Source organism: Sturnira hondurensis, unplaced genomic scaffold (genome assembly GCF_014824575.4).
Source record: "Sturnira hondurensis isolate 20B ecotype Veracruz unplaced genomic scaffold, ASM1482457v3 Scaffold0016462, whole genome shotgun sequence".
In the NCBI taxonomy this organism is placed as follows: Eukaryota; Metazoa; Chordata; class Mammalia; order Chiroptera; family Phyllostomidae; genus Sturnira; species Sturnira hondurensis.
Window position 1 is genome coordinate 4,401,502 of NW_028089093.1, and position 14,063 is coordinate 4,415,564.

Here is a 14,063-nt window from a genome sequence, read left to right on the forward strand (position 1 = left end):
CACCAAAAGGCATAAAAATTGATAAGTTCAAAAATTTTTGACAGTGAAGAAAAAGTCTCAATAGGTGTATTACATAAAATGGAGCGTCTTTTAAAGGTGGCTGAAGTTTAAACACGTAAGAATACACATACAATTTTTATAAATAAATTTTGTTTTGGGGGGTCCCAAAACAAAGTCTTCTACTATATAAGATAATGTTTCAGGGTATTTTCATAAGTAACAAAATTTATTTAATACAGCTTTTTAACTCTAATACAAAAAAAAAACCCTAATACCAATCTCATAATTGTTGATGCAAATATTCTAATAATATAACATAATTTCTATTTGACTAGTTAATAATGGAGTATCTGAAAAGACTGAGCTTTTTAAATCTTCACCTAGAAACTGCCTTAAAATCAGTCCCAGTATTCTAAAATGGAAACTAGGATCTGCAGTCGGGCAACCTCCCTTGCGTGGAAGCCCATCCCCAGAGTGAACACTGGGGTTTTCTGAACTCTCGGGAAAGCCTGAACTGGTGGAGAAAGTCAATTGCACCCGAGGTGTTGAGTGCAGACCTGCGCCACTACCTGTCTGTTGCTGTCGGCCTGTCCCCTTCCTGAAAACCACTGTCTGTCCTTTCTAAGTTCTGGGTCAGAACAAATCAGGGGCCAGAGCTAAAGCACGAAGGCTGTGCAGTCCTAATCTATTCCTCACTTCATGCAGGAGGAAAGACTGTGACAAGAAAACGTATTTGGTGTTCTAGGCTGTGTTCATTCATTCCACATGGGATATAGTTCAAAGTTGAATAAGCCATACTTTGGGAAAGGGACTGTCAAGCCATAGGAATCAGGTCAGATCATGACTCTGAGAGCAGGGATCCAATCTCGCGTTCTGAGAGTGTCTGTCCCTACCGATGTTCACCTGGAGGCTGAATGTAAAGTGCGGTGGTGAACCAGGTAAAGAAAGGACTTGCCCTTTTCTCCACCCGGCTCTGAGAAGAAGATACACGGGTATTCTCTCAGTGGTGGCACCAACCCTCCAAGAGGAAGGCCTGGGGTTTGGGCTTGTGGGCTCTTGCAGTGACCGCTCCAGGCAGATGTGAGTGGCCATCACTGGAGGGGGAAGCTGTGCCCAGCAGAGCAGCTGTCATGAGGGTCAGTGCAGGGCATCTCTCAGAGTCAGGAATAGAGTGCCAAGACAAAAAAACGAGAGAACAAGTCTCAGAAATGGCTGAGGGAAATCCTTGGAGGCAATTTTCAGCAGGAAGGCCAGCAGCGGCTTGTGCCAGCATAATTCCGACAGCAACAGAAAGTGTAGTTCCATTCTACAGTCGCAACTGGAGAGGCCAGCAACATACGGGCGACAAGAATTATGCAACATGACCAAGTAGAGGTTATCTCTGCAGTTAAGAATCGTTTTTAATAACAGAAAATATTAATATAGTAAATCACAACAGGTCAAAGAAGAAAAGCTATACATTCACTTGAATTGACTAGAAAAGCATTTGATAAAATCTAATGCCCATTCCTTTAAGAAAATTTAATAAACAAGATATGAGATATTACTTTACCATAACAAAGACTAGCTCTTAAAAAGAGATTAGATTAACATGCTACTTAACAGTAAGTAGTAGAGATATTCCTATTACAAAACAAAAAAAGACAAAAATGCTACTATTACCAAATAATGGTTTAGGAACTTCTGGAAAAAAATATTAAGGTGAGTGACAATGATAAGAATAATTATTTTGGAAACAAAAAACACGCTGTTGTGATTTTCCAGTCATATTATATAATTAGGAAACCCAAAAGAAATAATGAGAAACTATAAGCAATATTAAGAAAATTAATAAGGTATAACACAAATCAATTACTCTCTTATATAACAATAATAACTACGTTATAAAATATGGAAAAATATTCACAGCACAACAGAAATACAATTCACACCAAAATGTTCTACATAAAATGTTCAGTACCTACAAAAATCAAAGTACTAAATTTTACTGAGACATAAATATATGCTTCCATTTTTACAAATACACAATGATATCAGATGGAAAAATGAATTCTGTAAAAATGTGTACTTTTCCCAAATTAAAATATAGGTTAAGTGACAATACAATTGAGATTCCAAAAGGAGAATGACAAAATTAGCCTAACTTTTTGTATTAGAAAAGGCAACAATGTCTAAGAAATTTTGCAGAAGAAAACTAATAGTTTTCCATGCTATATAGTAAGATACTTATAAAGCTATAATAAATACTACAGTAGTATTGTGATCATTAATGACTGTATCTTCAAAAAAGATTGCTTTGAAAAGGCATTAAAATACATAATAACTACATATGATGAAAAAAGAATCATAAGCCAGTTGGGGAAGGAGGGAACGATGCAACATGTGATGTGGGAAAATTCAGTACCTCAGCTAGACTACCCTCCAAAGTCTCCCGTGGTCCGTGAGGCCTTCCAGGGTCTGAGCCCTGCTACCTTTCCAGCCTCATTTAATATCCCTCTTGTCTCTCAGTCATGCTCAACTTGTTCCTGCCTCAGGCCCTTGACACGTGTTCTCTCTCCCTAGGGGCCCCTGCAGTTCAACTGTCACCTCTCAGAGATGGCCTGTCCCTGACAAACAGCTCAGGTAGCACCCTCGCCTTCACACCAGACACTTGCTAATGATAACACTGTCCGTCTGTGAAGCTACTTTGTTAACATATTCTCTGTCTTCCCGACTGGAATACAGGGTCCTTGACAGGCGAGTGCTTATTTCCTTGCTTCTAACTAGTCCTCACAGTCTGGAACACATAGCACTTACTAGAGGCTTAAGAGATGTAGATATGTGTGTATATTTGTATGTGTGTACACATACACACATATGTGTATGCATTCCTATATACTGAGTACATATACACATATGTGTATACATTTGTATTTATATACACATGTGTGTATACAAAAAGAATAAAAAGACCATAACTGTAAGGACTATTTAACACAGATTCCTCTTCTACACACTAATTTTGTATTAAATGTACAAATAAACAAACATTTACCATAATTTAGTTGAACAGCAAGATATTCAGGTACAGATTTATTAGTAATGGTGAGATATCTATTGTTATTCATTATCATCACATAACAACATCGTTGATTTTTATCTTATCTTCATCACTTATTTTTATCCACAGTGTGAACACCTACCTGTATTTACAATGCTGTAAATAGCATTAAGCTAACGAGATGCTTCCAGACCTAACCTCCAATTCCAGTTGAATTCACACCCTGTCTTTTAACCACTGTGCCTCCTGCTTTCCCTGAAAATTCAAGAGTCCAAGTGCAAACCAAGGAAGAGGTGACTAACGGGGCAAATGGTTCTCCTCAATGAGAAAAGACAAGACTAGACTTGCCCACTTCAACTGATTTTGAATTTTCCTTGTCTGGCTTGTTCCTGCCCCGCGCCCCACATGTCCCTCCCCACCACTGTTTCCCCTCCTTCATGGGCAACCCCATCTACTGACAGCTTCACGTTTGAATTCCTGAGGTCTTCCCCATGCCCCCTCACTGTGAAATAGGGAAAAAGGGAGACTGACAGAAGGATTATAACTAAAATGAACTATTTTTGTTGTTACTGGAATAAGGAGGTAAGAAGGAGAAAATCTGTAAAATACAGTCAAAATTTAGGATCATCCAAGATCTGCGAACTATCTCACAGAATCCCTTCCAAAACAGTCTATAAAAAATGGGTTCTTTCTCCCCAATCATACATTTCACATCCTAGAACAGCCAACCACAGTCCATGTGGGGTATTGGCTTCTTTGTGGAGTGTGTGTGTGCACATGTGTGTCTGTCCACAGTGTGGTTTGTTTTCCTCAAGTCGCCTGTTATAAAAGAACGAAGGACGACTGAATGAAAATTTTTCAGTATTTGTGCATTACTTTGGGCAGTTTAATTACCCACTTCTTAAAAAATAGGAGAGAGATTTACAGGAAAAGACTTGGCTTAAACTGCTCAGATAATACAATTAAATATCTGTATTAAGCCTTCTTTATTCTGAGAGATGGTTCACAGTAAAATATAATACCAGTCACTGACCCCTGGAAAGGCCCGATGTGGCCTCAGGACTAGTTTGACCAGGTCAGGCCATATGTTTGGCTTTATTAATAAAACAGTGAATTTTCACAGCTGTGCAACCCCATGAAGGAACTGAAAATTGTTTTCTGCCCTTCATAATCTTGACAAAATAGGCACTGGCTGTGCTTTTCATTTTTAACTACTTCATATTCATTATCTGCCTCCTGTAGAAATTATAACCCAAAGGTTGACCTCTTATGTAATTTGATTAGAGATAATCTTGTTTACTGAAAGTTCAGAAGGAATAATATGTAATAAAACTTTTTTTTTCCAGTCCAATCTAAAAATATGTATTGTTTGACCCATTCTGCAACTGGACTCCAGCTACAGATAAACTTATCGGTCTCCAGGTTAGAACATAACAAATAAACAAAAAACTCTACCTATTCCACAGCCCTAAAATTGCTTCATAAGAAAAAAGCTTTTAAAGAGCATATTCAATATTTCTTCTTCCTGTTCCCACACCAACACAACCACAATATAATAATACATAGGCTGAAACCATGAAATAAAAATATTCTCAAAAAATAAGAAAAAAACCTTCGTATTAAATCATCCTGGCTCTCATAGCATAAATTAGCTACCTGCCACCTATGTTTAATATAGATGGCAAAAAAAAAAAAATAAAGCACTCTGCATATTTCTCAGTCCAGGAATTTCCACTGATGCTACGGTTTTATCCTTTGGACTTCTTGTGGTTTTAAATTCCCACTGCAATAAGAAGTAAAACACCCAATGAAGGGTTTTTGTCAGTATCTCAAAAGAAATTCTCCTTCACCCCTAGACTTCTCAGTTTTGTGCTATGATACTCATGAGCATATGTATTTTTCCTTTGGGGATAGGGCAGTACATTTTGGAGCTCAGATTTCTCCATAGGAAGTAAGGTAGTTTGGGAAGAATGGACATGCATAAATGCCCGTTCTTGTTTGAACACTGAAGTCAAGGTGTTACAATTGTCAGAAACCAGGAACCAGAGCAGGTACTAGCTGCAGAACAATGCCTTAAAGGAGATGGGAGAGAGCCATGGAAATAGAACCCCAGGAACCCGACTTTCCAGGTCACACCTAAAGATAGACGCTCAGCTCTTAGAAGCTAGTCCCAAACGTTCACATTTGTTCCTTTTTGTTGCTTCACTCTTCTCTGACTGACAGCCTCCATCCTCATCCAGCCATCTCCTCTGTCTCCTGGCTAGTTCCAGCCTCTGGTTTTCAATTCAATGTGACTTAGCACCTATTCTATGCTAAGAATACAGCAAGCACAGCAGAGAAGAAAAAGAAAATCATGCCCTCAAGGAGCTTACATTCTAGTGGGAGTAAAAAGACAATAAACAAGGTAATTAAAATGTAGGCTATTAGTTGATCATATAAAAATGCTAGTAGTCAAATTTTGCCCTGCAAAAATGGCAACTTCGTGTGAGTCAACCTATCTATGAAAGGGTGATGAATAATATTTTTAAAATAAAGCAGGGCAGGAGAACAGGTAGCAGGGCGGGTGGGGGGAGTGAGGGCAGAGACGGACAACTTAACATAGGGTAGTCAGTCTCTGAGTAGTACAGTTATGCCAGGATGTTTTCCTACTGTTTCATTATTTTTCTAAGGAGCAAACATGCTTTTATAATGAGGTTTTTTAAACCTTAATATCAAAGTTGCTAAAAAATGTAATGAGTCATTTAGACATGTAAATTTTAGGGTATTTACATCAAGCAGGAACAAAAGATACAGATCATATTAATACAATCTTACTCATATGCTATGAAAGTGGGTTAAAAAATACAGTGTGGTGTAAAACATTTAATTACTTATGTTCCAGGCCATTAATTTTATAAAAAGGAATAAACTCTGTTTTAATGAGCATGGTAGAAATATAATTTATGTTACATTTTTAAAATATGGATTATCAAGGTAGAAAGAACTCCCATTACTAGATCATCCAAATAGTCAAATTCTATCTAAAACAATGTTTTCAGTATTTACATTGTTTGTGAACTATAAAGTGTGGGGGGAGGGGAGAATCACTTACAAAATGTACCTTTTGAGACAGCTTAATTAAAAAGTAAACCCATGGCTTAAACATGAACACAACAATGGTATTACCACAAATCTGTAAGGAAATTTCACAGAAATTTCACAGAAATTAGGATCCTAGTAAAATTATTAAATAAACCCATTGAACATGGACCAAAATGACTGACCTAGCCAGTAATCTAACAGTTCACAGGTGCCCACCCCCAGAAGAAATGCCTAAACCAGCACTGTCCAACAGAACTTTCTGCAGTGATGGAAATGTCCTGCCTTGTCCAGTAAGAAAACCATTAGCTCCACATGGCTACTGAGCATTGGAAATGTGGCTAATGCAACTGAAAAACAGAATTTCAAATTTTATTTAAATGAATTAATTTATATGTAACATCCAACAAGAGGCCAGGCACCACAGATGTAATCCTGCCTCAGATATCCTTTTTTTGGTCTTCCATTTACCTGGTTCCCCAGGGCAGACAACGTGGGCTTCGGTTCTCATTCTAGGTCTGCATTCTGTCCTCCCAGCCCCACATGTCCTTCCTGAGCTGTTTGCTGCACAGCTGTTTCCAGCAAAGCTGTTGGCCACTGCTGCTCAGTTCAGAAGCACGGGCCAGCAGAGCACCGGCTTCTTGCCACTTGCCCGTGACAAAAAGTGGGATACAAACGCTTTCTTTAAAAAAGTGAAAAGGCAACTAAAAGTTCTGCAAGATTTATCAGATACTAGATTTACCCAAAGGGAAAAGTTTCAATCCAGGGATCTATCAAAAACCACTTCCCAACCTAAAATTCCATCACTCCAGACCTAAAATTCTAGATAGACAAATGACAGTCTCCAAAATTAAATGGTACTTATAGAATAACCCCAGCACCCCAAACCTCACAGAAATCCACTCCCAAATCAAAGCACCCTACGGCATCTGGCAGCCAGTCCTCTGAATCACGGAGCCAAAAGGGTAACTTCCTCTTTTGTGCTGTTTTTAAGAAAGATATTTTAATACCAAAAGTATTATTTCACAATTCATTATCATTCATAGAAACTTAGGTCACACATTCTTATGCAAAATATTGAAATAAGTCCTGCCCTTCATATTTTATTCTTAAATCTGTCACAGCTTTTCAATTTCAAATGGATACCCATTTCCTGTTGTTTGCCAGACTTTATAACTTACACTAGATATAATCGATATTATATGAATAGATAAAGTAGCTTTATATGTAGTATTTAACGGATATAGGAAGATGAAGCAAAATAGAGTAAGAAAGCAGAACTTTGTCGAAGGCTAAGCAAGTGGATTCAATGCGTTTGGGGATGCAAGTGAGGCAGCTCAACGAAGACTTACTGGTTTAGCATGACATCGAGGATAAATGATGTTCCAAAGGCATCGAGCTGGAAGCTGGCCTGGTCAACATGAGTCAACTGCAATATCAAAAAGATAAAAGGTATTTATCGTTCAGCCATAGCAATCAGACAATAAGCAAGTCTATGTTCAATTCAAAAAGGCTTAGCCCTGGCTGGTGTGGCTCAGTGGATTGAGTGCTGTCCTCTGAACCAAAGGGTTGCCGGTTCGATTCTCAATCAGGGCACGTGCCTGGGTTGCAGGGCAGGTCCCTGGTGGGGGTCTTCGAGAGGCAACCACACATTGATGTTTCTCTCCCTCCCCCCGTCTAAAAATAATTAAAATTTAAAAAATTTTGTTAAAGGTTGATAAAGCATTCACTTGGAAATTAGTAGATTTCATTTCCAAGAAGACTGAACTTCACTTTATTTCATTCCATATTAAATGACTGGCTCTTTTAAAATTGAAAAAGAAATAGAGCAAAATATATCCAAGAGCAAAATAATGCAGTGAATATGATCTAAAAAAATTTTTCATCCTCTCACAAATATACACTTCAAAAATATTTGTTCTAATTTACCAAACATAATTTCACAGAGCTTTCCATATCCTCCCAAGAGCAGAACTGAACCTCAGCCCATCTACTGCAAATTATCACCCACCAAAATGTTCTTGGGGAAAAATCACTACTTTCCACGCCATTCTTGCAACTCTCAGAGAAGAACTGATACAGGGTGCAGCCAAGGGGGGGCCCAGAAAAGATTTGGAATGGTGTCCAGAACTCAAAGTGTACAGGAATATTGGAGGAAATATTAAGATATCCTCACCCCCCCCCCCACACACCAAGGTGTCAGTTGGGGGAAGGGACGAATGGAGCAGGGCCATTGAGAGCTGTTTTGCATAGCAACAGTTTTGCAGCTAACCTCTGGAATGGTCATTTAACATATCTATAACCTTTAACTGGTTTCATAGATATGTTAAATAGCTGTGGCCAAGTTTTGGGCCAGGGAGAAGTGAGTGGCGGCTACCCAGGCTGGAATTGGGGGCTGCTTCTCTGAGAGAGTGCCTGCGAGAGAGGCATGTGGCTTTAGCAGAGTGAGGACCCCCTCTTGGCCAGGTGAGGGGGAGAGCCACGCTGTTTTGGAAAGATGTAGACCCCTGTAGCCATTAGGAGGGAGAGCCACGCGGTTTCAGCAGAGTGCAGACCCCCTCTTGGCCAGGTGAAAGGGAAGACCACGCAGCTTTGCCAGAATGGAGATCCCTGCGGCCAGGTGAAGAAGAAAGACGCGCTTTTGGTGGAGTGCGGCTTTGGTAGAAGAGGCCCACGCGGCTTTGGCGTGCTCCCTTTGGCTGAGTGGCCTGGAAAGCAGGAGAGACTTTGACTAGAACTTGGTACAAAGAACTCTTGCCAGTGAAAGGTGCCGCATGACTTTGGATTAATTGGAGATCCTGCCTGGACAGGCAGGCGACACAGCTCACGTGCCAGCGACCTGAAAAACGGACGTGTGCTCTTTTCCTGATTTACGGTACCCGGAGTTGGGACAGTGGGAGAAGGGAGCGCTGTGTGTGTGTGTGTAGGTGTATACCCTTAAAGACTTTAATATTTTAAGGAAGGCATTAGGCCTGAATAGCATTAAATAAACATTTTGTTTCCTTTTCACAAATCTCTGGCATTGAGAGATGTGTTTCCAATTGGCGGCGGACAGAAGGACCTTAAGATTTTAGTGTATCGTCCTTGGGAGGGGTCCCTGTTTTCTGCAGCAGTTTTTGGCATCCCTTGGTGGGCCAAGTATTGCCCCCCCCTCGGACCCCTTGTTCGGTAACAGAATCACAGGGGGGCTCTACACTAAAAAACATATCGTGTTACCAATAACACAATATTAACATACCGAATAATCACATGCATCAAGTGAAAAACAGGAGGAAACAAAACTGTTCATTCTGCTTAACTCCCCAAATACTAAGAATACTTGAATCTAAGTAGCAGGACTATGAATTATTTTTTCACTATTTATTTTCTTTTTTATTTAGATTCTATTTATTTATTTCTAGAGAAGGAGCGGGGAGAAAAAGGAGAGAAAAATCAATATGTAGTTGCCTCTTGAGCGCCCCCTCCTGGGGACCTGGCCTGCAGCCCAGGCACGTGCCCTAACTGGGAATCCAACCAGTGACCCTTTGTTTGGCAGGCGGGTGCTCAATCCACTGGGCCACACCACCCAAGGCTGAATTTTAATTTATATGTTTCTATAGTATCCAAAATCTCTGAAGTAAACGTACAATTTCTACAGCAAGAAAAAAACAAACACTATTTTAGAGATAAAAACCATCTGAGCAACTGAATTTATGTAGCATGCGAAGCAGATGGTGTTGCTTCTCGGAGAACCAGATCATCTTAGGAAGGAATATCCCAAGAGTCTGTGGGGCATAAAAGACACTTTAACATCCCTGGGATTTTCACACACATTGGGCTTATGATATAAGGTGAAAGGAGAGCACTTAAATTAATAAAAATAAAGCTTTTGGGAAAGAAAGGATAACTCTTCTGTTTTAAAGTATTTAAAAGCTATGGGGGTGGGACAATGCAGTAGCTCAACCTCAAACATATTCCAATCCTCATGAAACCCCCAAAAGATGAAGAACCACGTGGTACCTCTCAGCCTCATTAACTTCATTAACCAAACTCTTCATTCTTCCCAATAATAACCAGCTATCACCAAACTCTCACTTCTTTTTTATTTTTAGGATTGTTCTCGGAGCCGCATCTTTTCATTTCGATATATGCCACAGATCATATCTTCCTCGATCATTTCAAAATTGACTCCTTACCAAAATCCCAAATGTAAGCCACAGATTTTCTACTGTGTCAAATACGAACCTCCACTCCCTGCATATCAAGATCTTGCACAATCACCTCCCCGACCCCAGACATAATGGCACCCAAGTCCCCAAGGACCCACCCACACCGCATTCACACTCAGTTCTCTTTTCTGCCTTTAATTCCGCAAGCCACACACATGCCAACTCCTTCTGTGGCTTTCACTCATCACTCCTGCTGAGCACTTTTCTGAACCAGGTACTTAGGTAGTGATCTTCACCATTTCCCAGAAATGGCGCTATCCATCCTTGAAGACTTAGGTCAAGTCTCTCCTTGTGTCAGTCTGCCAAAGGCTACCACAACCATAAACAAGGTGGCTTACACAACAGAAATTTACTTTCTCAGAGTTCTGGAGGCTAGAGGTCCAAGATCAAAGTGTTGGCAGATTTGGTTTGTCCTAAGGCCTCTCTCCTTGGCTTGCACACAGCTACCCTCCTTCCCACTGTGTCCTCACATGACCTTTTGTCTCTGCAGGTGAACTGCTGGCATATCTCCCTCTCCCTACCTCCCTATCTCTAACTCTATTTCTGTCATCTCTATCTCTAACTCTCTCCTCTTATAAGGACATCAGTCATATTGGATTAGGGTGCACACTTATGACCTCATTTACCCATAATTACCTCTTTAAAGGCCCTGTCTCCAAACACAATCACATTAGGGGTTAAGTCTTCAACACACAAATTTTGGAGGAGACACAGTTCAGCCCGAACACTCCTCTTCCACAAAGCCGCCCCCACCTGGTCCAGCCTCCTTTTCTGCCCCTCCTCAATACCGAGCAGTTTAAAGTCAGGGCCTCGCTCGGTACTGACTTGCGTCAGGTACTCAATAAGTATTTCCTAACTGACTAATTCATCTGAGTGTCTGTTTTATCAGTCACCTGGATACATAAATGAACAATAATTGAACAGCTATAAACAACCTGTTTATAAAAGGCAGTCCTTCCATCAGGGTTATTCTTAATGCCAATGTGGATGTTTTTCCTTTTGTCCGAGAGCTCTCTGAGTTTCCTAAAATGCTAACTCTCCTGTGTGGGGAACAGACTGAGGGCAAGCTCTGCTTACTAGAACTGACGTCTCAACAGAGAACAAACACCCTCTCCTCCGTTCCTTCGCTGCATTTACGATGCTGAACAGGGCAGGGGCCACATCTCACTCATCGTGGTGTCGTGACGTTACCATTCTTTCTTAGCAAGATATTGACTGTTTGCATTAATTCTGTCTAATTCTTATATTTTGTTTCCCCAGGAGCTTCACTTTATATCTGGTGTTTTACTTTATTGATCTCACCCATGTCCCAAGGAGAAATCCACTACTAAAACTCCCCAAAAAATCTATTGACAGCATGTGTAACTGCTGTTTGGTTAAAAAAAAAAAAAACCAAAAACGTTTGCATTATTGATAGTAAGAGGAGTGTAGTAACGTAGTTTTAATGTAAGCAAGGCTTCCTTAGACCGTGTACAGATTGATTCATCCAACAAACATCTTCTGAGAGTCTGCCGAGTTCTGGGAACTACGTGGACTTGGCAGACAAGGTGGTGGAGAAGACTGACCATGTTTCTGCTCTAGTGAGGTTCACCGTCTAGTGCACAGGGACAAAGAGTGACAATAAACTGACAGAAAATAAACAATTAAATAAAAAACAAATTTAATAAAATAAGTAAAGATCTAATAAAAGAAGGTGAACAGGTGACCAGGGTAGATGGGATTCTAGGTGCCCCGGAAGCTTCTCTGAGGAGGTGACGTGTCAGTGATCACCTAGATGACCAGAAGAGACCAGTGGCAGGCAGAATAATGGCCCAGAGATGCCCACACCCTAATTCCCCGGAACCTAGGAACAATTGCTTCACAAGGCAGAAGGAATTTAGCAGATGTGATTAATTTAAGGGCACTGAGATGAGGAGATTAAACTGGATTATCCAGGTGGGCTCCATCCAACCAGAAAGGCCCTTGTAAAGCCACAGTCTCCAGAGGGTCCGAGTCAGAGAAGGAGAGTTGAAGACGGAAACAGAGATCAGACTGAGGGGAAGAGAGAGCCGCATGCTAAGGAATGCTGTGGGCCTCTGGAAAAGGGAAAACAGGTCTCCCCGAGAGCCTCCCGAAGGAGCACAGCCCGGCCAAGACTTTCATTTTAGTCTCGAAGACCCATTTTGGACTTTTGATCTCCAGAACTCGAAGAAAATTATCTGTTGTCATCTCATGACATTGTTTGTGGTAATGTCTGACAGCAGCAATGAAAAACTAACACGCCATCTCTTGGACATTTGAAAAAGCAGCTCCAATAAAGACTCGATTTGACCAGTGTTCACTTTCCTTGTCCTCACAAGGCGTGGGGCTTGGTTCTAACCAAGGCATTCGCAGATGCCAAAAAGGCACCAGGACCGAACCTAAGACTCCCCAGCCAAACCAAGCTTGCGGTGGTGACCGCTAAAACAAATGTCAGCCCATAAATGGTTTCCTCCTATTACGTGTGTTCTGCCATTTAGGAACCTAATGTACCTTCCCCATATGTCTAATTTAACAAGGATGCCAAACAAAAGAAAGGCGTTTACTACTTTAGGTTTCCTGACAGAAATAATAAATTAAGTAGAATTACACTAAATTCACACAGTATTAACAATCCAGCTTATAACTCAATACTGTTGAAGTGAGCCAGGATGACTCTCGGAAGGTTGACCTTTAGACCTTGCCTTTTCGGTTTAAAGGAAAAGAAAATGAATGTTTGAGACTACAGAACTAGTATAATATTAGGATTTTCCTTGGAGTGGGGGGTAGGGGAGGGTGCCTAACATATATTGCCAAAGAAAAAAATTCTAATATGTATTAACTTGAACTTGAAGATTAAAAGCTAAATGGCTCTCAGAGATATTTGAAAAATGTAATTTTGCAGAAATGCATTACACAGATATGATTTTAAAAACTATTAATCAAACACTTTAGCTTCATATTATAACACTGAGGAACCCCTAGAGCTCAAATAATACAGCATCCTTATCTTACGAATAAAGAAACTCAGGCCAGGACAGTGTGAGCAAATGCCCTTCCAAGGTCATACTGCTTGGAAACAGAGCAGGGTATCGCCTCCTGGCCAGCCTTTGCCATCATGCTTCAACCTTGCTTTCCATTCTGCAGCTAGAGGTGCCCGCAGGTTTTCCTGGGTTCTGTTTTACAGTCATGAAAAGAAAACTAAACAATGAAAAACAATGTCTACAACTCTGTTTTCATCAGAAAAATCAATCATGTTATCACATCTGACACATGTTCTAAGGCCAGTTTCATTACAACCTTAGAAATTAAGAATTATGGTTTAAGATATATGGGGAAATTTGTCTTTAAAGGAAAACAATTGCATAAACATAGTAAAGCATGTGTGTATGTCTATGTTTTAAGGATTGAGACAAGCAGTGCGGCTGATATTTATAAAAGCCGTGAAACAAAAGATTGAGGGAGAAAAATGCAAAAATATAGAATAACCAGATGGCAAGCAAGCTAATAAATCAATGTATTTACATAAGGATAATTTTAATTTCAAATTTCAAAAATGAATCATAGAATGTTAGGACCAGAAGAACCTGATACACGCTCCAGATATAGGCCTGTTTATTATTCATGGGCAATAGCTGAAATTGAAGTGTGAAGTTAATAATAATAATATAACCCCCTGCTCCTTACGTATTTTGTTTCTCGGCAGCTTTTTCTCCGCATGTCTCCTAGAGACAATGAAC

General features: G+C 40.2%; 1 protein-coding gene across 7 annotated transcripts in view; it reads right to left on the reverse strand.

Annotated features, from left to right (window-relative positions):
* ADAM22 (ADAM metallopeptidase domain 22) overlaps positions 1-14,063 on the reverse strand; it is a 231,285-nt gene that overhangs the window by 190,003 nt on the left and 27,219 nt on the right. For all 7 annotated transcript variants that reach the window (XM_037066113.1, XM_037066112.1, XM_037066110.1 and 4 more), the window contains exon 3: positions 7,471-7,547. In XM_037066113.1, coding sequence (XP_036922008.1) covers positions 7,471-7,547 — 77 coding nt within the window. The remainder of the gene's footprint in view (positions 1-7,470; positions 7,548-14,063) is intronic.